The 26,784-nt window shown below is 43.7% G+C and overlaps 1 protein-coding gene across 1 annotated transcript in view; it reads left to right on the top strand.

Annotated features, from left to right (window-relative positions):
- Positions 1-21,013, top strand: part of LOC124603667 (dipeptidyl peptidase 1-like) — a 31,612-nt gene extending 10,599 nt beyond the window's left edge. The window contains exons 4-6 of the mRNA XM_047136419.1: positions 6,152-6,260; positions 10,649-10,812; positions 20,831-21,013. Coding sequence (XP_046992375.1) covers positions 6,152-6,260; positions 10,649-10,812; positions 20,831-21,013 — 456 coding nt within the window. The remainder of the gene's footprint in view (positions 1-6,151; positions 6,261-10,648; positions 10,813-20,830) is intronic.
- The last annotated feature ends 5,771 nt before the right edge of the window (positions 21,014-26,784 follow it).

Here is a 26,784-nt window from a genome sequence, read left to right as displayed (position 1 = left end):
CGGTGTATTTCGGGCCAGATTTCTAGTAGGGCAGAGCTTCCGCTCCATAATTAATGAGCGAATGGTAAACGGTTCGCTGTTCCATAAACTTCTTTCCTTTCCTTTAAAATAGCATGCTGGAGTGACGATAAATGAAGAAACACTGATAATATATGCTGTTCAAAAATCAGACAAATACAGGATGGGACAAAACTTATGAGGGGGTTCTGTGAATAAGTTTTTAATTATCATCTGCAGTTTTGGTTCTTTGATCGGAGCTGAATTTTTCCATGGTCAATCTCCCGTCCTTTCTGTCAGCCTCTGAAGCAAAATACGGAGATAAGAATAAATAAAAAACTCACTCACAGTTATAAGCCCTCCATGGATTTTATCCGTCATGTATATTTATATCCCGTGTAAAACACGATATTAGTTAAAGCTTCGTAACTCGACAAAACATATGGCCACAAGGAAGGGCATCCATGCAGAAATGAACCTAATCATGGTAACAGCGGACTGCCTAGAATAGGATAAATGCTGGGAAAGAGATGGATTTCGACTACATATGTCAGCATGAAGACCTCAGCTGGAAAACAATTTAATTATAAACATACACTATTCGGAAAAAATGAAACAGGTAAAAGTGGAGGAGGAAACGGAACGGAACTTAGAGAGACGGTGTGTCATATTCTTTTGTCGATTACAACATCGAGTCAACTTTACAAACAATCTGGCAGTATGACCTCACTTTTCAGTATAACGTTGCACCCCATTGCCTTCGATGCATGTGCTGATTCGGTTCGAAAGAGTGTCGATAAGCCACTGCATCTTGTTCTGAGACAAGCAGGTCCACAACTGCCCTTTCCAACTCCATTAGGAGCAGATGACGCGATCTCACACAAGTATGCATTATCTCCATGGCATTCACAATGATCACAAAACATATGACGCTGTGCACGCTTCTTATGCACGCTACCAGGCCGTGGAACAACACTAAACACGACCAACATTAACGCACTGTGGTAATCGTTCTACCAGCCAACGAGAACTGCAACTTCCACACTCGCCGAAGTTGCGTACATGTACAACGTGGCATAGAAATACTACCATGTCTTATGGGCGCTTCACTTTTGTTTTGAGGCGTGTATGCGAAATACAACAACCTAAAACAGCTGTTTTCTCAGAATTTCATACCACGATTTGCGCAGATTTTCTACTGGTCTGCTTATACCATGGACCGTTTTCAACAATAGGAAGAATAAATATCTTATTAACACGTATCCAAACTTACACGCTTTCCACTCTGGAAACTAATTTAAACATGCCATAGAGCATCCTGCACAATAAAAGGAAGAAATAGTATGGGTTTGCTGGCTGGGTCATCTCGATGGATTGGTTTTGGTTCCCTAATCGGGAGAGGTTTCCTTCCTCCGACCTAAGGGCCTCTTTCCTTGTGGCGTGTGGGAGTTGTGCCTTACATTTTTCTCATGAATGTAGGTGACTATATACTGAGGTGACAAAAGTCATCGGGTAGCGATATGCACACATACAGGTGGCGGTAGTATCAGAGACACGAGGTGTAAAAGGACAGTGCATTGGCGGAGCTGTCATTTGTACTCAGGCGATTCATGTGAAAAGGATTCCGACGCGATTCTGCCTGCACGACGGGAATTAAGACTTTGAATGCGGAATACCAGTTGGAGACAGACGTATGGGAAATTAAATTTCGCAAATTATTAGGGAATTCAGTATTCCGCATTGCATAGTGTCAAGAGTGTGACGATAATATCAGATTCCAGACATTACCCGTCACCATGGACAACGCAGTGCCCGACGGCTTTCGCTTAACGACCGAGAGCAGCGGCGTTTGTGAGGAGTTGTCAGTGCTAAAAGACAAGCAATACTGTGTGAAATAACCTCAGAGATACTGTGGCGACACAAGCGCTGTATCGTGTGTGAGATACAGAGGCGAGCGAGTGCGCCGCCACTAACCCCAGTTCACTGCTAGTAGCGCCACGTCACCACAACTCGCCTACTCGCAGCACACTTGTATTGAACCATAATTCAATAATGGAATTAAAAGTTAAAGTTGCTTTTCGAAAGTTTTCCAGCATGTGATTTAGTATATTAATGATTAAACTGTCAACTCTTAGGTTGATCAGATGATTATTTTGCCCTAAATACATCGTTTTAAGAAAAAAAAGTGACGCTAAATAATAAAGCTAGGAACCCAGAAGTTGGTCATAAAGTGCAGATATATGTCAAAAATAACCAGTACATGTTACAGCGTGATTAAAACAATGTTTTGGTCATAATATTGACTCAGAATATTAGACTTACAGCTATAAAAATTTGTATGAAGCTTCAGTTTAGTAGAAAGCATTAATTATGTAACCCCACTGAGCTACCTATAACACTTTTCGAGTAATTTGCTGAAAAGAAAATGTCCTTAATTGTAGTAGAGTAAGTATCTGTTATATTACTGCTAGAAAGTTCTGATTACAGCATGTGAAGAAACCTATTAAGTAATAGAGCTCCAACAAGTCTCAAGGTCTGGATGTAAATAATAAGAAATAAAAGGTCTCTTAAAGGTGTAGTTCCGAGGTCATGTTCTTCTGTTAGTCCTGTTCTAAAAATTTTAGACGGCAAAGCTCAATGTGAGTGAGCTCAAACTTGTTCTGTGATTTTATCCAACTTAACTACAATCATACAAAAATTACAAAAAATTCCGTATTTATTCATCACATTGTTATGAAATATTATTTGTCCGAGAAAGCGGCCAATTAGAAGCTACTACAGTGGGCATAGAGCGGATGGCACCAGGTGTTCCTTTGGCCGTCCGCTGCGCCAGTATATAAATACAGCCTCGGAGGCAAGACGAGTCTTCACTTCGCACACCGTATGATCCGCGTCAGTGAAACGCTGGAGTACCAGCTGTCTCGGATGACGTAACAGCCAGACCGCAACTAAACTCAAGCTTTCAGTACAAATAGGAAGTGAAATCACGAGGATTGAACGCCATTCTGGATCGCTTAGATTTCACAGAAGTAGCAGTTAGTGTGCCACCTGTAAGGTTAACAAATCCGCGTGGCAAGTGGTGACAATTATTTTCCACTTTCGTGACGAGCAGTTATTTTCATTATCAAAAGTCAGGGTGAAAGACAATTTAATAGGAACTTGCCGTAGAGGTCGCCTCTGAACTGCTCGTAGTGCTGTTTAGCATACAGAGATTTATCATTGGTATTAACATGATGAATATTATGACGTGGTGCATGTGAAACTTTACCAAATATATCTGTCCGTTAGAATCCAAAATCTTCATTTATAATCATAATCCTGATCCCGCTGAGCAAATAGGGAACAGAAATATTTCTTTCAGTGGGCTGGATCCGAATGTGAACTTGCAGACTGGGAACTATGGTCAGTAAGTTCTCCATCACTTTCCGGTTGACCACAGAAATAGTTTCCGGGGTCTCGTAAAAGACAGAAAACAATATTCTAATAATCCATTTTCCTACGATTTAAGACTGACCAATTTATTAAATATTATTATGAACCCGCCGCCCCACAATACGTACGACGAACGAATGCGTTAGGAGAGTAGGGCGAAATTTGGCGTTAATGAGATATAGCAGCGAACGACCGACCCGAGTCCCTTTCCTAACAGCACGACATCGCCTGAAGTATGGAACTGTCTTGGTCCTGAGGTCGAACTGATGATTGACTATGGTTATGTTTGGTTTCTTGGTGTCCAACTGCAGCCGTTCGCAGACTTCATGCTTCCGAATAGCGATGGAGCTTTCGTGGATAACAGTGCGCCATGTATCCGGGTCACAATTGTTCGCGATTGGTATGAGGTACATTCTGGACAATTTGAGCGCATGATCTGCTCACATAGATCGCCCGGAATGAATCATATCGATCATTTGTGGGACATAAACTAGAAGTCCGTTTGTGCACAAACTACTGCACCAGCAACACTTTTGCAACTATGGACAGCTACAGATGCAGCATGGCTCAGTATTTATGCTTGCAAGTCGTTTCCAGGCCATGTAGAGTTACTGCACTGCGCCAGTTTAAAGTAGATTTGATACATTATTAGGAGGCATCAGATGCTGTTTGCCATCTCATTGTGTTTATAGCATCCCGTCTCTTTCGTGTTCTGCAATGATGACAGAAGGAGATGGTGAAATCCGATGCCAGAACACTGCCTACACCTCTCGAGTAGTACCAGGGGCCACTGAGCTTAACGTGTCTCTCCCACCGACGGATCGCCATTAACAATAAAATATTTCCGTGAGAAATTTAATTCAGGACAATGGCGCACAGTCTCGAGATCAGGAAATTTGCGCCACCGCCTCCACTCCCCTTGTCGGCCAAATAACAGTTTCTCTGCACCACAACGATTCGACACGTCTACTACCCATGGAGCACCATAACTTTAGGATGCTTTAACTATACCGGCTACGGAGCAGGGAACCTCTTACAGTGTATCACATTGAACGACACTCTCTCTCTCTCAATAACGTAGGGTGGTGCTGTTTCCAACGAAATCATTGGTCTCGCCACATTCTCTTGCTAATCGCCTACAGTTCCTCAGTCGTTGCCGACTACTTCGGAGTCGACATGTGTACCTAACAGGCACGACATTTGAAAAAAAAAAAAAAACTGGCAGGTATGGTCTTTGCCGGTAAATGTCAATGGGTGTGTGCAGGTGTAGCTGCAATGAGAAAATATCCGAACCGAATCATAAATGAGATTGTTGAACTGCTTCGACGTTTAAGTGAGACAGGCATCGTTGCAGGAATGGGCGATAGTGGAATGGCAGATGCGCCATACACATACACTGGCTATGGACGAACTTCTAACCAAGACTGTGAACTACGATACACCTTGCCAATAACAGGCAGGTGTCTCTTTCTCCTCCCTCCCCCCCCCCCCATCCTCCACCGACATGAGGCAAGGCAAGCAACTGCCTGGAACAGCCCTCTTGAAAGCACTTGATGCCAGCGACACCTAAGACATGTGTATGGCATAGTATAGAAGCACTTCTCTTAGTGGGACCAGCTTTGTTCACCCTGCCATCAAAATTCTGTTATTCGTGTCATTCATACTGCTCAAAAATGAAGACAATCTCTGTTGTGTCAGCTACTGTGGGAGTCAGCAACGACACGAACAAGGAAGGAGAGAAGCTGTGATAGTCGACGGCAGGAATCCAAAATTATCTGTACAGACAGACTAGCAGAACACGTTATTTCCAAAGGGAAATAAACATAACTTCTCGTTACGATGTGGTTACCTGTGCTTCCTATGCCTCCTACATGCAATTACATTTACTTTCTATTACTACACGCAGAACGCAGGCTCAGTATCGTCTTCCTATTACTCAGTACTGATGCTCTCGAAGTCTGCAATCGATCTGGGACCTATCAGCTATGGCCAGCTGGTTAAGTCAGTGTTGACAGGGGGTGCTGAACTCTGTCTTCCTGAAGGTGTGGCGCTACCCGCTCTTTCCACTTGCGCGCGAGTCAGGGCCTTCTTGACGCCGTTTCGCGGCGCTGTCCTGGTCGGGGTGCAGCCGATACTTTTGGACTGCACAGTTTATTTCGCGACAAGATACTCAAAATTCAGAATACATATCTGTTTTTTACAATCCCATTACCATGGTGGCCGCCCTACCATGAGGTCCCCCTTCAGCTCTAGCATTGTTTAAGACACACTATGGTCGGTTGGTTGATTCGGGGGAGGGGACCAAACAGCGAAGTCATCGGTTCCATCGGATTATGGCAGGATGGGGAAGGAAGTGGGCCTTGCCCTTTCAAAGAGACCATCCCGGAATTTGCCTGAAGCGATTTAGGGAAATGACGGAAGACACAGATCGGGATGGCCCGACGCGGATTTCAACCATCGCCTCGCGAATGCGAGTCCAGTGTGCCAACCACTGTCCCATCTCGCTCGGTGATCTTTGTGTGTATTGAGACACTCAGTATGTGATAGAGGTATCTCAAAACAGATGATTAGCTTGAATGTACTTATTTCTAAGATTTGGGTGGATTATAACGTAAATGACAATTTTCGAAATGCATCTTTACGTGTTTGCGGTTGTTGGGGTAAAATAATACGGGATGCCGCTGCATTATTTGACTTCTGACATGTACCACGAACTTTGCAGGAACAGGGCGTCGTAGAAGAACAGTGCAGACCCTACAATGCCAATAATGGCCAGTGTATGGGCAACACGTGCGACCGCATTTACGTGTCGGACTACTCGTTCGTGGGTGGTAAGTATCAGTGGTGCGGACCGCAATATTATCGTTTTCACTTTGTATTGTAGTCGCCAGTCTGAAGAGTGGTTTGAGGCAACTCTTCAAGCTAGTCAATGTTGAGGAAATTTTCTCATTTCCAACCACTGCACCAACGTCCATTTGAAACTATTAACTGCATTTAACCTTCGTTTCCCTCTTCAGTTTCTACCATCCGCACTTCCACCACTGCCATGATTTGTTTTATTAACCTATTACTTCTTTTATTCAAGTTGTGCCGTAAAAATCTTTCTGCCATTCCAGTCAGTACCTCTTGATTACCTAATCGCTCTACGTATCTAATATTCAACATTCGCCTATGGTGTCACGTTTCAAAAGATCTCTTTTTTCGTGTTTGTAATATTTTCCGTTCACGTTTCAGTTGCATACAAGTCTACACACAGATGAAATTCTTTCAGGAGATACTGCATGTCCTTACGCATAATGTTGTATTTGTAGTCTAAATATTTATGCTTTTCAGGATGCTCTTCTTTTTATTGCCATTTTCCATTTTACAGATTGAATAGCATGGAGGACTGATGACAATACTGTTTCATTCCTTCCTGAAGGACTGCTTCACTTCCTTCTCTTTCCACTTGCAAAGAGTGTATTCCAAGTTCTCATTGTAGTCGTCTCAAACTGAGGCGACAAAGTTCATGGGACGGCGAAATGCACATAAAAAGATGGGGATAATACAGCGTACACAGTGTATAAAAGCGCAGTGCATTGGCGCAGCTGTCGTTTGTACTCAGGCGATTTGTGTGAACGGATTTCCGACGTGATTACTGCCTCACGACTGGAATTAACACTAAATGCGGAATCGTATTTCGATCTACACTCAAGCTCATAAATTAAGGATAATTGCAGAACGTGGTGCCACACAACGTGGCACTACACAAAACTGGCGCTAATAGCATAGGCACATAAGGAACACACGCGAAAAACATGTGCTACAAAACGCCACTGTTTCCTACGCATGTACCTCGGTATCAATATGGGATATGCTCACCATGCACACGTACACAGGCCACAGAACGGGTTGGCATACTCTGGATGAGGTGGTCGAGCAGCTGCTGGGGTATAGCCTCCCATTCGTGCACCAGTCCCTGTCGGAACTCCTGAAGACATGCAGCGATACGTCGACCGAGAGCACCCCAGACGTGCTCTATGGAGTTTAGGTCTGGAGAACAGCCAGGACACTCCATTCGCCTGATGTTTTCTGTTTCAAGGTACTCCTCCGCTATGGCAGCTCGGTGGGGCCGTGCGTTATTATCCATCATAAGGAAGGTGGGACCCACGGCACCCCTGAAAAGGAGGACGTATAAAATGACGTCCCGATACAGCTGATCTGTTACAGTTCCTTTGTCAAAGATATGCAGGGAAGTACGTGCACCAATCATAATCTCACTCCACACCATCAAACCACGACCTCCATACAGGTCCCTTTCAAGGACGTTTAGGGGTTGGTATCTGGTTCCTGGTTCACGCCAGATGAAAACCCGGCGAGAATCACTGTTCAGACTATACCTGGACTCGTCCTTGAACATAATGTAGGACCACAGTTCCTATGACCGTGTACTGTGTTCTTGACACCAGGCTTTACGGGCTCTCCTGTGACCAGGGGTCAGTGGAATGCACATTGCAGGTCTCCAGGCGAATAAACCATGTCTGTTCAGTCGTCTGTAGACCGTGTGCCAGGAGACAACTGTTCCAGTGGCTGCAGTAAGGTCCAGAGCAAGGCTACCTGCAGTACTCTGTGGCCGTCTGCGGGCACTGATGGTGAGATGTCGGTATTCTTGCGGTGTTGTACACTGTGGACGTCCCGTACGGTAGCGCCTGGACACGTTTCCTGTCTGCAGGAATCGTTACCATAGTCCTGAGATCACACTTTGTGGCACACAGAGCGCCCGCACTACGACCTGCTGTGTTTGACCAGCCTACAGTCGACCTAGTATTCTACCCCTCATAACGTCATCAATATGTATTTTTGAGCAACGTTGGACACACAATCACCATTAGCACGTCTGAAAAAGGATGCACACTTACTCGCTGCACCTCTGCGTATGTGGACTGCTGCCAGCACCGTCGTGCGGCGACCGCAGGTCAAATGTACTGTATGGTCATACCCCAACGTGATTTAAACCCGCAAACCCACAAACCCGCAAACCGCCCCCAGAGCGTTGTTTCAGGATGTATCAGCATTATCCTTAGTTTATGAGCGTGAGTGTAGATGCATGGGACATTTTATTTCGGAAATCGTCAGGGAATTCAATATTCCGAGATCCACAGAACCAAAAGTGTGCCGAGATACCAGATTTCATGGGGCCGTATCCGTTAAGACAGCAGAGCGAAATTAGGCGTTAATGGCAGCAGACGACCGACGCGAGTGACTTTGCTAACAGGAGATCGCATGCAGCTCCTGTCCTGGCCTCATCACTATATCGGTTGGACTCTAGACGACTGAATATACTTGGCTGGGCCAGATGAGTCCAGATGTCAGTTGATAAGTGTTGATGGTAGGGCTCGAGTGTGGCATAGATCCCACGAAGCCATGGACTCAGGTTGTCAAGAAGGCTCTGTGAAAGTTGCTGGTGGCTCCATAATGATGAGGGCTGTGTTTACATGGAAAGGACGGCGCCATGTTCAGCTACTAGGAGACCATATGCAGTCATTCATGTCCCCAAATCAAGATGGAACTTTTATGGATGACAAATGAGCAATGTCAATGGGCTACAATCGTTCGCAGCTGGTTAAAAGAACATTCAGGGCAGTTTGAGCGAATGATTTGGCCACCTACATCGCCCGACATGAATTCTGTCAAACATTTGTGGAACATAATCGAGAGGTCAGTTCGTGCACCAAATCCTGCACCGGCGAAACTTTCGGAATTATGGGCGGCTATAGAAGCAGCAAGTGTCAATATTTATGCAGGGGACATCCAGGGCTTGTTGAGTCCATACCATGCCCAGCTGCTGCACTACGTCGGGAAAAAGCACATCTGAAACGATATTAGAAGGCCCCGTCACTTTTGTCACCTCGGTTTGTGATATCAATGAGCTACTATAGTAGGATACACAGACTTCTTTTGGTTTTCGTTAGTGACTTTCTTGGCCACTTATTAGGTAGCCCTCTGCGTAGCCACTACTCTCATGACCTGCCTGAGAGAGGTGACTCTGTCCCGGGTCGAATTCACACTGTGGATTGATAACTGTTTTTGTGGTACAATAGACGGACTGTCGTTTTCTAAACTTTCTAGGCTAATGCCTTAATAGTTCCCCATTTCCATTTCGATACACAAACGGTTACATTATAATACTCCCTACACACAGAAACTTGTTAACACGGTTCAGACAGTTTCCTCCATTATGATGACTAGCTGTCGATCGTATAATTAAAACGAAACCATTGTTAAATCGTGTATGGGTGACCGCCCGTCATTAGTCGGTCGTGCAACAGCGGCACAATCACTGAAGGAAAAGACAGTACCTACTGTACCAAATGTAACCGTATCCACTCTCTTATCTTCTACATTTTACAGTCTAGTCTGTTCCCTCTGACATCCTAAAATCAGTCTCGTTACAGTTACCACGCTAACTCGTCCATCCTTCTGGTAAGAAATTTCCGTAGACTTGTCTCCTGTTGCTTGAACCGCCTCTTCATTTTGTACAGTTTATGTCCCTTTAATGCTTAATATTATTCTGTGGGACAACCTTGTCTTTAATTCTCAAGAACCACGGTCACACTGAGATCATTCAGTTATCGCAGCAGGTTTTGCTCACTTCCTCGGTCCGTTCGATAGGAAAGTAGTTACATATTGCCTCTGTTTCCAGCCTGGACTACGAGCTAAAGTCTGAGATATAAATTCTTATACGAACTTCCGCACACAATTTGCAGGCTTACCCTGGTCCTGAAAAACGTTTGTAATGGTGGTGTTCAAGAAACAGGTGACTCAGTGTTGTGGTTAAATATTCAAAGAGCTCCATTAGATGCCTTCATTCACACTGAAGTCTATAGGGAATTTAGGGATTTGAAATAGGATGTCAGTGTTTTGAATACATACTCCTGCGAGGATTCAGCGATGCCTCTATCTCCTTCGATGCTCTAATGATGCGCTGGAATAATCTGTTTCCCAGTCTTCCTGTTTTAAACAGCTGAAGTCATCAATTATTTCTTCTTGTCCCTAATGAGTATGACTTGGTTCTTACTAACTTCTGAATTAGTTAGAACGAATCGCTGTGGAGCACCCAGAAGAATGTTGTTTGAGCTATTGTGAAAATAAGACGTAGTGCCATTTACGTCTGATGTCGGTATTATTATTTTAGTAGCTGTCATATAAACGTCTCTAAGGAGCGCTTCTCTATCCGCAGGTTACTATGGGGCCTGTAACGAAGTGCTGATGCAGGAGGCGCTGGTGAACAATGGACCTATTGCAGTGGGAATGGTGGCCTCCTCCTATTCGTTTCCGATGTACTCCGGCGGCATCTACCGCGACCTCGAGATATCAGCCAGGAGCGACTTTTATCCCTATGAGGTAATAATAGAATAAGTCTAGTGTATTGGGGAGAAAATAAGAGATTTACTTTTTCGTTTAGTACATAAAACTTCCGAGTGCTCATCAAAATTTCTACACAATAGCGTTAACAAGATACACCGAGAGAAGAAGTAAGACCCCGATGTTTTCACTGTCGCTGTCATGTAGAATTGTGTGTATGTGTCAGGTCAGATTACTTCAAAAGCCGAGGTTAGGAAAGTCGTTCAGGATTATGCATTCCCCATTATTTATTAACGCCTGATCCATTAGGTACTAAAGGTGTGAAGTGGCAGCCTGAAAATTCTTTGATCCAACTATTTTCGCCTTAATATATAGTGTTGTAATTCAGTTTCACTCCCACGTAAAATGTTAGACAGCAGGTTAAAGTCTTATTAGAAAAGATAATGTTCTATACATTTCTCCAGTTTAAAAACTAAGTTAATTTCGTGCTCTGTAAAGTTAAGACTGCACAAGGGATGCTCTGAATCCTTCCAGTGATAATACAAAAAATATAAGGAAAGTCTTTGTATCCTGTAGGTGATGAGTATTAAGGTAAAAGCCAAAGAGGTCATCATTGATTCTGTGTGGAGCAATATAGCAACCAAAGTTTAATGTCAGCGCAAGTGACATGAGATCAAACTTTGCGAATTCACCCACTTTTTTATATCCCATCAGTAACTTTCATCCCCTACATGCTTGTTTTCAGAGGTACGAAAGATTTGGTGAGGGTGTTGGTGGTAGAGATATGACTCTAAACCGCACAAGAAACATCACTGATATTTTATTCCTCGTGTTCGGTAAGAAATCTCAGACGGAAATAAAATTTACACGTTTTTTGTCGTTGTTGAAAGTGGAGGAGAAGTGTGTGTGTGTGTGTGTTGGGGTTTATGGGCGCTCAACATCGAGGTCATCAGCGCCCTGACACACAGTAAAAGGAACGAATGTGGAGAGACCTAATAAAACTGAAAAACACACTCAAAGCAAGAAAAGAGGGAAAATACGACCTGAGAAGGTAAAACCTAAGGTAAGGGATAACATAGCGACAAGAATGACATAGGAAACCGTCAGTGTCTGGCCACTTACATAAAATATGGGCGAGCTTGTCACACAGGAAACAAACTCAGAGGCGAGAATTCCAGCACAGTAATTTTTTTCCACGTAAGGCTAGAACGTTTACTTTAAAAACGTAGGTGGAATTCAGCTGCTGAGAAACACGAATCTACAGTGTCTGACAAAAAATGTGAAGTACACAGAATGGAGAAGAAAACGGAAAGTAACTTCTTCACTTGAGAGGGTATGTGATGTTATACTGATTACAGAACTGAGTCGGACTTACGAAGAACCCGGCAATATGAGCCAACTATCAGCACGACGTACTCCCTCTCACCTTCATGCAAGGATTCATTCCATTCGGAAGGTTATTATAAAGCCGTTGTATCCCTAGTCAGCAGGCCAACAATTGTTGTGCCTGTTACTCGACATCATTGATACCAGTTCTGTGCCTGACTTTGCGTGCGAGCTGTTTTCATGTGTGTTCTGTTGGTGCAATATCAGTGGAACTCGCTGGCCACAGAAGGACCTCAGCGTCACTCATACAGTTCATAGAGACGATTGCCAAGCGTAGACAAGCATTGTCTTGTTGAAAAATGACACCACGGTAACGTCACGGGGGAGGTGAAACGTGACAACGCAGGATGTCCATTATGTTCCCACAGCTGCAGCTAGCCTATTGATAGCAACTAAAAAGAGGCAGACACTCAAGCCAGAGCCTTGCGACAGAAAATTTTGAATGAAAATCGGGAGCAGGCCTCAAAGACATCACCCGTGAAGCGTGGTAAGGATGTTATGTCGCCATGTTGTATCGTATGCCTTCCGCATGTCGAAAAAGACGGCATCCAGATGCTGACGGTGGGCAAAGGCCGTACAGATGGCAGACTCCAGGCAGACCAGATTATCGGTGGCAGAGTGGCCCTTTCGGAACCCACCCTGATACCGAGCCAGAACGCCCCGAGACTCAAGTAGCCAACTCAAACTCTGGCTTACCATGTGTTCGAACAATTTGCACTGAACGTTTGTAAGGCTAACGGGGTGGTAGCTGTCCACCTACAGTGGGTTCTTGCCAGGTTTCAACACTGGTATGATGATGCTTTCCCGCCGTTGTGATGGCAACTCACCCTCAATCCAGACAGAGTTGGAAGGTCTAGGAGGTGTTGCTGGCAGTCTACCGAGAGGTGTTTGAGCATCTGAGAGTGGAAGAGGGCCGGCCTGGGAGCCGTATCAGGGCAAGCAGCTATGGCACTTTGGAATTTCCACTCACTGAATGGAGCATTGTACGACTGGAGGTGACACATGTGGAATGAAAGGCTCTGACATTCCAACCATTCTTTCAGGGAGCAGAAGGCCAGCTGGTAATTTTTAGAAGTGGAACTCTCAGCATAATGCTTTGCTAAGAGTTCTGCAATCGTGTCTGACACAGTACAGGCTGCTCCATTCAGGGAAAGCCCAGGTACGCTGACGGGGGCCTGTTACCCATAGAGTCGCCTAATCTTGGTCCAAACCTGTGATGGAGAGGTACAGATGCCAATGGTGGAGACATACCTTTCCCAGGACTCCTGCTTCCGTTGATGAATAAGGCGTCGCGGCCAGGCACAGAGACGCTTAAATATAATGAGGTGTTCCAGTGATAGGTGCCACTCATTACATTGGAGGGCCCACCTGTAATTTCTAGTCACCTCATCGATCTCCAGCGACCGGCACAGTCCTCCGCCGAGGGGACCTGGAAGATCAGGAAATTGCAAAGTCCGCTTCAGAACCGATGCCGGTGGTTATCATGTGAACCACCAAATCAATGGCGTCATGAGAATAGTGGCAATGTAGCGAACGAGTCCCAGTCAACCTTATCCAATGCCCATCTGGGCAGGCGCCCAGGAGAGTGACGCTGTGGCAGTAACAGAAAGATCGGAAAGTGGTCACTACTGCACAAGTTGTCATGCACACGCCATTGGACAAATGGTAGAAGGCCAGGGCTGCAGACCAAAAGGTCAATGGTGGACTACGTGCCATGCACCACACTGAAATGTATGGATGCACCGTTATTTAAGAGAGAAAGGTCGAGCTATGCCAACACTTGCCCAACAACAGTGCGTTAAAGTCATCCAGTAACAGAAAAGGTGGCAGCAGCTGGGCTATCAGTGCAGCCAATACATTCTGTGAGACATCACGATCTGACAGAAGATAGATGCTGCAGACAGTAACAGCCTAAGGTGTGCACATGCTAACAGCGACAGCCTCTAAAGGTGTTTGAAGAGGGAGACACTCGCAGTAAAAAAAAGGACGTAGACACTGACTCCACCAGATATCTTCTCATAAGTGCCCGATTCTTATAACCCCGATAGCCATGGAGGACGGGGGTTCGCATCGCCGGAAACCAAGTTTCCTGGCGAGCAGAAGAAAGGGTGAGGGCTGATAATTTGTCGTAGATCAGCAAGGTGGTTGAAAAAACTGCCACCATTTCACTGGAGGATAACATGATCAGGAGACTGGGAAGGCACTGAACACTCAATGAGGTGGTTTACGCCTCAGGGTCACTTACTGCCACCGACTGATTTCCTGAGGAGTCGATGTCCATTGTGTCTGGGTCGAGAGAGATCCATGTCCTCAGCAGATGCCAGAATTTCCACCCACACCAGAGCTTGTAGGTAGTGGGGGGGTCAGTGCCACTGCAAGTTCCTTGGTCTTGGGGGTCTTCTTCTTAGACTTTTCTTGCTGCTCCTTGGGATTCACTGGCTGGGAGGGCATCAGTGAGTCAGTCTCCAGAACTGAGGAGGATCATGAAGCCCTATGACCAGCTGCTTTTGGGCACTTCAGCCTGTGGAAGGCGTCATCTTTCCCACTGGGGGAAACCTGGGAAGGGACCCAACGGATCCCGTCTGAGCGAGAGGAGCTGAAGAAGACAGATGCTTCTCTGGCTAAGAAGTCGGGACAGACGTCCCCAATCGTTGGAGGCTGTTCCTCCCAAAGAAGATGGTACAGGAGCAACAGGGAGGGAATTGCCACCCACCATCAAGAGGCAGGTGTAGTCTTCCAGCTCTGAGAGGTGAATTGGGTAAGTGGAGCTGATGGGGCCATAACAGTTGTAGCGGCGGTGTAAGAGGAGGTCGTATGAACAAGATGGAAGTGGTCAAATTTCTGCTTAGCCTCAGTGTAGGGCAGTCAGTCCAGGGTCTTATATTCCATGATTTTTCTCTCTTTCTGGAAAATCCTGCAGTCTGGTGAGCAAGGTGAATTATGCTCTGTGCAGCTGGCAGATGGGAGGTAGGGCACGTGGAGCATTGGGATGGGATCTGAAATCTCGACATGTGATGCTGGAAATACAGTGGGAAGACGTATGACTGATCTTCCAGCACTGAAAGCACCGCATCGGGGGAGGGATATAGGGCTTGGCGTCACAGTGGTAGACCATCACCTTGACCTTCTCAGGCGATGTATGACCCTTGAAGGCGTAGATAAAGGCACCGGTGGCAACCGGATTATCCCTCGGACACCAATGGACGCGCTGGACGAAATTAATACATCGCCGCTCTAAATTGGCGTGCAGCTCATCATCAGACTCCAAAAGAAGGTCCCTGTGGAAAATGACACCCTGGACCATATTTAACTTCTTATGGGGCGTGATCGTAACAGAAACATCCCCCAACCTGTCACAAGCGAGTAATGCCTGTGACTGCGCAGAGGATGCTGTTTTTATCAAAACTGCCCCAGAGCGCATTTTGGACAAGCCCTTCACCTCCCCAAACTTGTACTCTAAATGCTCTACAATGAACTGAGGCATAATCGTCATGAAAGACTCCTGATCAGCTGTCGTACATACTAGGTACTGCTGCTGCCATCCTTAGACTTTTGCTCCATCCATTGTATGGCCAGGGATATAAACGATCTGGGATCATACTTCTGCTTACTGAATTGAGCCCTTGAACGCTTAGAGACTGCTGGCAGCTGGCCACCAGCAAGTGAAGATGTGCCACGCTTGATTGCGTGTCATCCGCCCTGATGCCACCCACTCCGACCAAGGGACCTCCCCACGGGCGCCACCCAGCAGCAGCAAGGGCCACATTGCAGGATGGCCTTGCCGGGAGTCCCGATACCCCAGGGAGATGGGCATCTACTCCTTGGCATACGTGGGGAGTTAGCGGCGCAGGCATCGGCAGAGCGATACCTATGTTGTCAGGGGGCTACAAGCAACAGGGTACATGGCGGCCCCATCACAACGGACTGGCTACCTGCTGGATATCAGGTGCAAAGAAGGCTATAGTCTTCGTCGACGCAGAAAGCGACACAGCATAGCGCATGGCGCAAACCACACCCAGGAATGTATCCTCGCCCAAGAGATGGAGAATGAGCGAGACTGCAATGCGACGAAGAGAAAGGGGGCTAAAGATCTCAACGCACTATGGACACGATGAACAATGTAAGGCGCCCTTCCACAATTGGCTCGCTCTTCAGGAAGATTTGGAAATCGGGATGTAAAACCCTACAGGGGACCATGACATGAAGGCACAACCGTTTGACACTCCTTTTAGTCGCCTCTTTCGACAGGCAGCAATACCACGAATATATTCTAACCCCCTTACCCGCAGGGGGGGGGGGGGGAGGGGGGTGGAACATTTGCCTTACTGTAAGTGTGTGACAGTATATTATCCTTCCATTGCTCGCACAGATAATGCTCGTGATCCACATGATTTTCCCACTTTAGTTTGTTTGAGTAAGTAGCACTGAATTCACGCCATATTCAGTATCTTTCCGTGAACTCTCCATCCTTAGGAGTTAGGCAACTTGCATTGTTTATGAAACTTTATTGCAGCCTTTACGACACTTGTTATTTGCACGAGCAGTACAGTTACATTCTAAAACAAAGAAGTGATTCTTAGTTTATTGCTTTCTAGGATCAACGCAACTTTCATATGTGTAATAATTTTAGTCATATCTAGAATAATTACGGTTAATTTTCTTTGTACCTAGAATGCTTATCTACGAAAAGTAAGTATTCTCTATACTTTTTGTATTTGGAATAAATAACAAAGGTAAAAAAAACAAGGAGAGGGCTTTGCAGAGATACTAATGCATGGCTGGAATGGTTCCAAGAGCTGAGTGATGGAGATCGTTAAAGCGGTCATGGTTCAGGAACAAAACAAGAAGTGTCAGAAAATGATCAAGGGGAGCCGGAGGTGGTCAAATCCAAAAAATTAAGATTTTTTTTTTTGCTACCGAAAATTAATTTGAACATTCCTCTTTAACGTAAACTTTGAATTATTGTTCTACTCGCCCTAGATGTGGAGTTATTACCATTTTCCCCCACGCCTGCAGAGGAAATGGGCGGCCGCTGAATGCATCTAACACCCTCTCGTGACTTCCTGGCGAACTGCTTGGGATTTTCTCGGCCTGTTACGCATACAGCGCCTTATGTTACGCATATAGCGAGAATGCAAGGGTTGGCTACATTGTTTTCTGTGACAAATGAAGCGCTAAGAGCGCGGAACATCGTCTTTTTGCTGTTTACCATTTCGAATTAGTTCAGTGTTGCGCCTGTTGTTGGTAGTATTATACTTCTTGTGTAAAGCGTTGTTCTGGTTACGATGCCACGTTTTAGTAACCGTGTATATAAGAAGAGGAAGAACGTAGGGAAAAGAAAATTAACACTAATACCAAGTTGCGATACTACAATTACTGAAACAGTGCATTCTTCTGCTAAGCATCACATGGCCGGCCATAGCCCTGTGACATCTTCTAGGAAGAAGCTGACTGTTGGAAGTGACAGATTTCGTGAATATGTTAGTGACAGTGATGATATTAACGAAGTACTGAATATTGGATTATTATCTTCTGTGCTGAAAGAAAGTGTTCTGTGCAAAATGTGTTCAAGTGTAGGAGCGGGGCTAGAGATAACAAAGCACTTTGGTTTAGCTTGTGAGATGAAGATAATATGTGCATGTTGCAAGTATCAAGTGACTTTCTACAATTCACTTGCCAGTCTCTTTGGTGAAAATGGACAATCTAGAGTGTTTGATGTGAATGTTCGACTTGTGTATGGTCTTCGATCCGTTGGAAAAGAGTCTGCTGCTGGTAAACTGTTTTGTGGTATTATGAACTTGCCATCGCCTCCAAGCAAATTTGGGTACTACTGTGAACTGGTAGGATCCTCTGTTGAAGATGTGGCTTTGAAAACGATGAAGGAAGCAGTGGAGGAATCTGTAGAAATGAATGGTGGTTCTAGGGATTTGGTAGTGGCATTAGATAGTTCCTGGCAAAAGAGGGGTCATAAATCCCTGAATGGGGTTGTAACTGCTACTTGTTGCAATATTATCAAAACATTGTAGGTGCAAAAATAAAATCAAAGGAGACTGCAGTGGAACCTGTGAGGGAAATTTTAGTGGATCAAGTGGAGCAATGGAAGTGGATGGAGTGAAACAAATTTTTGAACGTTCAGTTCCCAGATACAACGTTAGGTACAAGTACTACCTTGGGGATGGTGACTCCAAAGGTTTCAAGACTATAGAGGAACTGAAACCATATGGAAATGAATTTGTAGTTGAAAAGTTGGATTGCATTGGGCATGTGCAAAAGCGTATGGGTGCACGGCTTCAAAGGCTCAAACAAACTTTGGGTTCAAGTAAGCTCAGTGATGGAAAGACAATAGGAGGGAGAGGCAGGCTTACTGATGAGGTGATTGAACGTCTACAGAGATACTATGGGTATGCTATAAGGCAAAATAGTAGTAATATTAGTGACATGCGAAAAGCAGTGTGGGCATTGTTCCTTCATACTGCCTCTTCCAATGAATACCGTCAACACAGCCTGTGCCCAAAAGATTCCTGGTGCAAATATAATGCAAAAAAGGACTATGATCACAAACATGGTTTGCCAGCAGCTGTGATAAATGCAATAAAACCAATTTTTCATGACTTAGCACAGCCAGAATTGTTACACAAATGTCTAGACGGAAAGACGCAGAATCCTAATGAGAGCGTAAGCAATTTGATTTGGAAAGTGATTCCTAAAAGGGTGTTTGTAAGCATAAAAACACTGCACTTTGGCATTTATGATGCAATAGCAACCTACAACCAAGGGAACAGTGTGAAGTGTGAAGTTCTGAAGGCATTAGGATTTACAGCTGGGGTGAACACTGTACGAGCACTAAGAAATATTGACAGAGAAAGAATAAGAGGAGCAGAAAGAAGAGAAAGGCATATGAAGTATGATGGAACAACGGGGCAGAAAAGAAGACAGAAGAGGAAGCTTTTGGAGGATGAAGAAGAAGACCCTGATAATCCATCCTATAGTGCAGGAATGTATTGAGAAACTTTGATAGCCGTTTCCCGTAAATTAGAATTTTTCGAATATAAGGAACATTTTCTCAAAATCCACTCAAGCTAGAGAGATGAAATTTTTATACAGCACTCCTAGTGGTCAAACTTACATTGTAAGACAGCCATTTGGCAATATGTTCAGTAGTTTCATTTCAGTTTAATTATAAAGCAATTATTTGGAAAAAAATTTGGGTCATTAATAACAAAATAATTGGAAGGAAACTAGAAAAGATACTCCAAAATCCCTCTGTCATAACTGAAATACTAAACCACTCTATATGTAAAAAAAAATTCAAGTTTTTCTATTTGGTAGTTTATTCATAAATGTTCCTCAAACTTAGTGATTTTAACATGGGCAGCATAGGCACCTCCGGCTCCCCTTAATCTGAATGACAGGGAAAAGTAATTCAGGAGCAAGTAATTCTGTTATAAAAATATGGAATAGCCAAATGGATGAAAAGTTAATATCCTACCAATTTCAGAACAAGAGCTTGTAATGTCATTACTCATTTACCTGATCCGAAAAATAAAGCTCATATAACAAACAGATGTTACTAAGTTATTGTTCAATGAAGATACGGGGCCCATTATTGCAAAATGTGTTAATATTTACATCAATGAACTTCGTGGTAAATTTTATACGGAAAGGGATGATAAATAAGCAGATGGTACAGAGATCAGAGCTTTATTGCTTTGTAGTATCTGTGTGGGTGTCTGAGATGTTCTAGAAGGAGTCACTGACTGCGCGGCCCCTCCCACAGGAGGTTCGAGCCCTCCCTCGAGCATGTGTGTGTGCTGTTCTTAGCATAAGTTAGTTTAAGTGTAAGTCTAGGGATCAATGACCTCAGCAGTTTCGTCCCTTAGGAATTCACACACACATTTCTAGTAGGAGTTTAACAAAGTTGTGGGACAGCTCAATGGGCAACGGACTTCAATCATTCTACCTGTGCATGCATGACAATTTATTCAGGTCGCAGTGGAGATGCCTCAAGTTTGATAATACTCTTGACAGATGTATTCGTGGGACAATAACAAGTTAGTTGCTCTCTAGAGATACTGGAGCTATTTAAGAACAATTGTCAAAAATATTTGTCGCTTAGTTATACCTTTGCTGTATTTGTGTATTAAGTGTATTATATTTAGATTTAAATGAAATACTTATAGACTCATTCACACATACCGTTCAGTGTGTCCAAACATACCATTTGTGTTGTGGATGACACCTGTCATCCACGCGGGTAACTATGTCAGGAATTATGGCGCGAGTAACGGAAGTTAAGCAAGGTCTGGAGCTGGCACCCAGGCAAATTGTGCGAATCTCTTAACTCCTTTTGTAAAAATTTTAATTGTTCTGAAATTAACACTCAGCTAATCGCACCATATGTTAGTGCACCGTTTGGCTTTTATGTGCAAAAGCACTCACCATCGGTCTGATTTTACCGTTTTACATGGGTAACTCTGTCCAAGACAGATTAGAACTTTTTGTGCTATGATAGTACAATTTCACTCTGGTTATTAAATACGACCGAGGACCGTGGGCGGCACGAATACTTGATTCGGGCCGTAGTTTGACGACCACTGCTGTAGAGAACACACACTTTATTTTCCAGCTTGTCAAGTAAAACGGAGGCTACACGGTTGTTGTCTGTTCACAGTACACAGACCACGCAGTGGTCATCGTGGGCTACGGCGAGGACGCCGACTCTGGGGAGAAGTACTGGATCGTGAAGAACAGCTGGGGTGATGCGTGGGGAGAGGACGGCTACTTCCGCATCCGCAGGGGCACCAATGAGGCCAGCATCGAGAGCGACGCCTTTGAGGCTTCACCTATACCTTGAATTCCGACGGTTGTGTCGCAGCATCAAGAGATCAAGTGTGAAATATCTTAACTGTTTACGTTAACTGTAACAAGGAGGAAAGTGAATAAAATTCTTGAGTTCAGCAGGATTATGGTCTCTCCTTTATTCAAAACCAGACACAATATCAGTATCCTTGAAGACACGCATCAACATCAGTTCCATTGTATCGTACGTTGAAGAAGTGCCACAGCTTCCTCATAATTCTTTTACATGACTATATACTGCACAAATGTAGAGTGTGTGCAGAATAATACAGCCGGTAGTTGTGCAGTCGGCACAGCGGTATTGGTGGGGATTACAGACATCCGCTGTAGGGGAAATGCCGAGCACTGGAGGGAAAGCTGTGTTCTAAACCGAAGCCAACGCTTAAATTTTTTGTGAGTATTAAGTGGAGCCCATCCACACCCACACTTACTCGGTGGCTATCCAAAAAGTATTACTGTCACCTGGTTGTTGGTTACTATCCAAAAAGGATTCCAATGGAAAAGGCAAAAGATCGAACTATTTATTTATTACCATAGCACTTGTTAATCACATGTAACTATCAGAGAAGCGACATGAGTTGCGAATTTTCAATAAAGCCTACATTTCTCATTTTTCCATATAAATTTTTTTGTCTGTTTTCAAAAAAAAAAAAAAAAAAAAAAAAAAAAAAAAAAAAAAAAAAAAAAAAAAGAGGAATTTACACAACGTCATCTCACTAAGAAGTTCTGCAGATGCAATTGCTAGAGAATTCTGAAACTGTACATTAACTTTGATAAAAACAACAGTCGAGATCACAATATCATTTGTTTATTATTACCGGCTTCGGTTTACGTTAAAACTATCCTCAGATTTTGTAGACCTTCCAAGAGTAGGAACAACAAAATTAAAAACGCTTGTAATATTGCCCCTTCCATTTTGGTGTCTAGTTTGTCATTAAAAATATACAAACGTTTGTAATATTTCAGTGTCTAGTTTGTCATTAAAAATTTACAAACGTTTTTAATATAGTCGCTCTCATTGCAGTGCCTACTTCGTCATTAAAAATTTTCACGTGATACTGCGCCAGTTATGTGGCACACGTCGCCATAAGAAAGGGATGTTTGTCCAGTTTTTCCAGCAATTTCCGAGTCGTCCGCACAAACGCCTTTAAAGATATCGACAAGGATCGATACCGTGATCGCAGTCGGCATCTCCAAGCGTACTTCTTTGGTTTCTTGGTCTCCACTTCTGCCGTTATATTACCATGACAACCGCGTCCATTCAGTACACACTTCTATGATTACATGTCGGCTATGTTGGCCTTTACGTTGCCTAGGCAATGGCGTCGCTTTGAATTTTTACCAGGGGGCACTGCCCAGTAAATATGCAACGAAGTGCGTATATTTTAATGGTTGAATCCTTTAATGTAATTTTTACCTGCTATTATGCCTGTATGTAATATCCGTATGCACATATGATTTCCACCCTCTAGTTTATTCGGTTAACGACAAAACATTAAAAAGAACGGTGTGTTTGTCACTAGATGACACAGCTTCTTCTCTCGTTCCGTAAATATGTATATTTTATTTTAACTTACAAGGGGAGGCCGCCAATTGTCAAATTCAGATTCGATTCATACTGTGCATAATAAAAGCTCATGGCCAGAGGTGTAATGTGGCAAAGCACCAAGATGCACTTCTCAGCCGTTATCGAGAAAATCGACAGTTAAAAGACACCGTTGTGGTGAAACACTCTCGACGATTAATAATTCTCTACAGCGTCGTGGCGCAGCGGTAAGCGCTCGGGTTCGTAATCCGAAAGTCGCCGGATCGAATCTCGCGCCATGCAATTTTTTTTATTATTAGTTTTTTGTAATTCAAATATATATATATATATATATATATATATATATATATAAAGTATTAATGAATTGCTTATGCATGTTGGTGAAGGCGGATCGCTCTCCAATTATACCGCCTCCATTTTTCCGTTGTTTTTTTTTAACAGGATGTACCAAAGCTCTCCCGTCCGCACTGATTTTCGACAATGTTATAAGTTGCGCTAGGGACCGCATCTACCTTCTTTCGAAGTTAGCAGGCAACTACGCTGTTATGCGGCGGCTCGTTTCGGCCCATTCAACATCTGTCATTCAAGTGTAACGAGCGAGTAACGGAGTCTATATTTCATACCTGCCACAGCAAATTTGTGTTCGTGGGGTCTCTATTCTAATTCGAACGTTTGACTTACGCTATACGTATTCGTTTCGGAATATCGTTTCTACGTCTTCCGTTAACTATACGTGGTTAACATTATGAAGACAATTAATAACATTTGTGAAATACAACTTTGTTTGCGGAAAACATTATGATGTTCGAAGTCGCCAGTTTTTCCACGACAAGTGACTTTCAACAACTTATTATATGCATAATTGTTGCAACTGATTGCCGGGAATTTATATATATATATATATATATATATATATATATATTTGAATTATAAAAAACAAATGCTAAAAAAAAGGGTTGCATAGCGCGAGATTCGATCCGGCGACCTTCGGATTACGAACCCGAGCGCTTACCGCTGCGCCACGACGCTGTAGAGAACTATTAATCGTAGGGAGTATTTCACCGCAACGGTTCTTTTGACTGTCGATTTTCTCGACAACGGCTGAGAAGTGCATCTTGGTGCTTTGCCACATTACACCTCTGGCCATGAGCTTTTATTATGCGCAATATGAATCGAATCTGAATTTCACAATTGGCGGCCTCCCCTTGTTAACTGAATACTTGCCTGATCGTTTATAATCTTTTAATTTCTTATGTACTCGTATTTGGTTTATGCGAACTTACTTTGCAATTTTCATACAGCAACGACATTTCAGTTCTTATGAAGCGTTTGCCATTGGCTGTTGCTGACGGAATTCATAGTCGGCGCGGGAACTGCACTCTATTTATCCTGTTGCTCCACAATCATTGGTCACAATGTACGATCATGGTATCACGTGAAGAACCAGGGGTAAACGCTACAGCACTTCTCTGTTTTCTTTCCAAGCCATATGTAGTAGCACTGTGTGTAGCTTTGTAGTTCCTACCGTCGCATGGCCCAAAAAATCTGAGGAGAGATTAACGAAAGTCTAAATTGGTAATAATAAACAGCCGGCCGAAGTGGCCGTGCGGTTAAAGGCGCTGCAGTGTGGAACCGCAAGACCGCTACGGTCGCAGCTTCGAATCCTGCCTCGGGCATGGATGTTTGTGATGTTCTTAGGTTAGTTAGGTTTAACTAGTTCTAAGTTCTAGGGGACTAATGACCTTAGCAGTTGAGTCCCATAGTGCTCAGAGCCATTTGAGCCAATAATAAACAAATATTATTGAGATCTCGACCGTTGTTTTAATCAAAGTTAGCAACAGATTGCTGCGTACTATAGACAATATAGTCTAAATTTATGCTGTGGTTCATTATGTTTAGTTTAATAAGTTAGGAATTGAGGAGAAGTGAAATCAATAGCTTACAAGCACATCCTCAGTATAAAAGCAAACTTGTAATGTTTCCATTTATGTTGTTTGAAAACCAACGGCATTTGTCATTTCACCGGCTGTCGATGATCCTTAAAAACTACTTTCCTTATCAAAAAAATCTGTTTTTAGTGTGCCGCACGGGATTAGCCGAGGGGTCTGGGGCGCTGCGGTCATGAACTGTGCGGCTGGTCCTGGCGTAGGTTCGAGTCCTCCCTCGGGCATGGGTGTGTGTGTTTGTCCTTAGGATAATTTAGGTTAAGTAGTGTGTAAGCTTAGGGACTGATGACCTTAGCACTTAAGTCCCATGAGATTTCTCACACATTTGAACATTTTTGTTGTGGGTTTTTCATTCCGGCCTTATCGTAGGTGCACAAGATTGCAAATAAATGTACTATATAACATCAGTTTTCTCGAGGTTGCTGACAGACTGCCACCCAAATGACTTTTGAACTTGTATGTGCACCAAAGGATCCATTTCTGTGGACATGGTAGAAAGAGCAGAGAGATCACTTTGTCCTTGTGCATTCCCAATGAAGGTTTTTATTCTTTTCGGTGTGGACAATGATCGATTGACTGTTGACGATATAGCCGTCATGGTTAAAATCAGCTGACATGGTTCATACAGTTATGGAAGTGCGGTGTGAAGTAAATTTTGATATTGGAAGCCTTCTGTTTCCTTCGCAGACTTGGCAGCAAGAAGTTGTTACATAAACGTAGCCTACAGTTCAGACTTTAACCAACCAATGTAGGAAAACTTCACATATATTGTCCTTAATTTTCCAAATGATTCCACGGGAAATATATCTGCAGAGCTTGAGCACTTTTTTAAGTCAAGCATTCAATAAACTGTGAGACAGGTAGCGAACCAAATCTGACGTTTAAATTAATGATACGAGGATACGTCAATTATTAAACTAGTTATAAGATTTTATTGTAATAAAATAGGAACTTATAAAAACATCTTTTTTCGACATAGTCTCCTTGCGTTTCAACTCACTTGGTCCATCGTTGTACAAGCTTGCTGATGGCCTCATAAAAGAAGGTTCTCGGTTGCGCTGCGAGCCAGGAATGCACCTCTTCTTTCACTGCTTCGTCCGAGGCAAATCGACGATCCCTTAATGCCTGTTTGAGTGGACCAAAGATAGAAGGGGCAAGATCAAGTACTTCAAATTTGAGTTTCTGGAGCGTTTCAGCAGTGTGGGCAGGAGTATGCCGACGGGCATTGTCGTGCAACAACACATCACCTTTTGACAGCAATCCTCGGCGTTTGCTTCGAATTGTAGGTTTTAGTCTGGCAGTAAGCATCTCACTGTGACGTACACTGTTTATTGTTGTGCCCCTTTCCCCGTAATGTTCCAGTAATGGACCTTGTGTGGCTCCGAAAACCGTAAGCATCAGTCTTCCTGCGGAATGTTGGGTGTTGAACTACTACTTGCACGGCGAATTTGGATGTTTCCATTCCATACTATACCGTTTACTCTCCGGCTCGTAATGATGCATCCATGTTTCGTCACCAGTAATGATCCTGTCTACGAAGTTGTCCCCTTCGTTACCATAGCGATCGAAATGTTTTTGGCACATGTCTAAGCGCGTTTGTTTATGCAACTGTGTGAGTTGTTTTGGGACACATCTTGCACAAACTTTATGAAACCAAAGATTGTTGTAGATGTTTTCGTAGGCAGAGCAGTGACTAATTTGCAGACGATGTGCCACTTCGTCAATTGTTAATCGTCTGTGTAAGAGAATCATTTCACGTGAACGCTCAATGGTTTATTCATTTGTGGCGGTAAATGGCCGTCCGGATCCTTCATCGTGCGTAACACTTGTGCGACCATTTTGGAATTTTTCAATCCGTTCGTAGACATTCCTTTGCGGCAAAACACTGTTCCCATACTGTACTGAAAGTCTTCGATGAATTTTGGCCGCTGATACGCATTCGGACCACAAATAACGGATCACTGAACGTTGCTCATCTTTGGTGCAAATAGACAGCGGAGCAGCCATGATTAACAGCACGGCAGCGATAACGAAACTATCCTAGCAGCTTGAAAATTGCAAAGATATAACAACAAATAAACAAAGCATGCGTCATCAACGTAAAACGACAGTAATACCAAAATAAACAAAAATGTAATTAAATTGCAGATGATAGGTGACTTGCCCTCGTATTAGTATCTAACATCTCGAGGTACATCCTTCTGTAGTCGCCCTTGGCATATGTTTCTGTGTAATTTTCCTTTCTTCTCTTCCTTGGAGTGTCACATATGCTTT

Source organism: Schistocerca americana, chromosome 1 (assembly GCF_021461395.2).
Source record: "Schistocerca americana isolate TAMUIC-IGC-003095 chromosome 1, iqSchAmer2.1, whole genome shotgun sequence".
NCBI classification, from domain to species: domain Eukaryota; kingdom Metazoa; phylum Arthropoda; class Insecta; order Orthoptera; family Acrididae; genus Schistocerca; species Schistocerca americana.
This window is presented reverse-complemented; position numbering and strand designations above follow the sequence as displayed.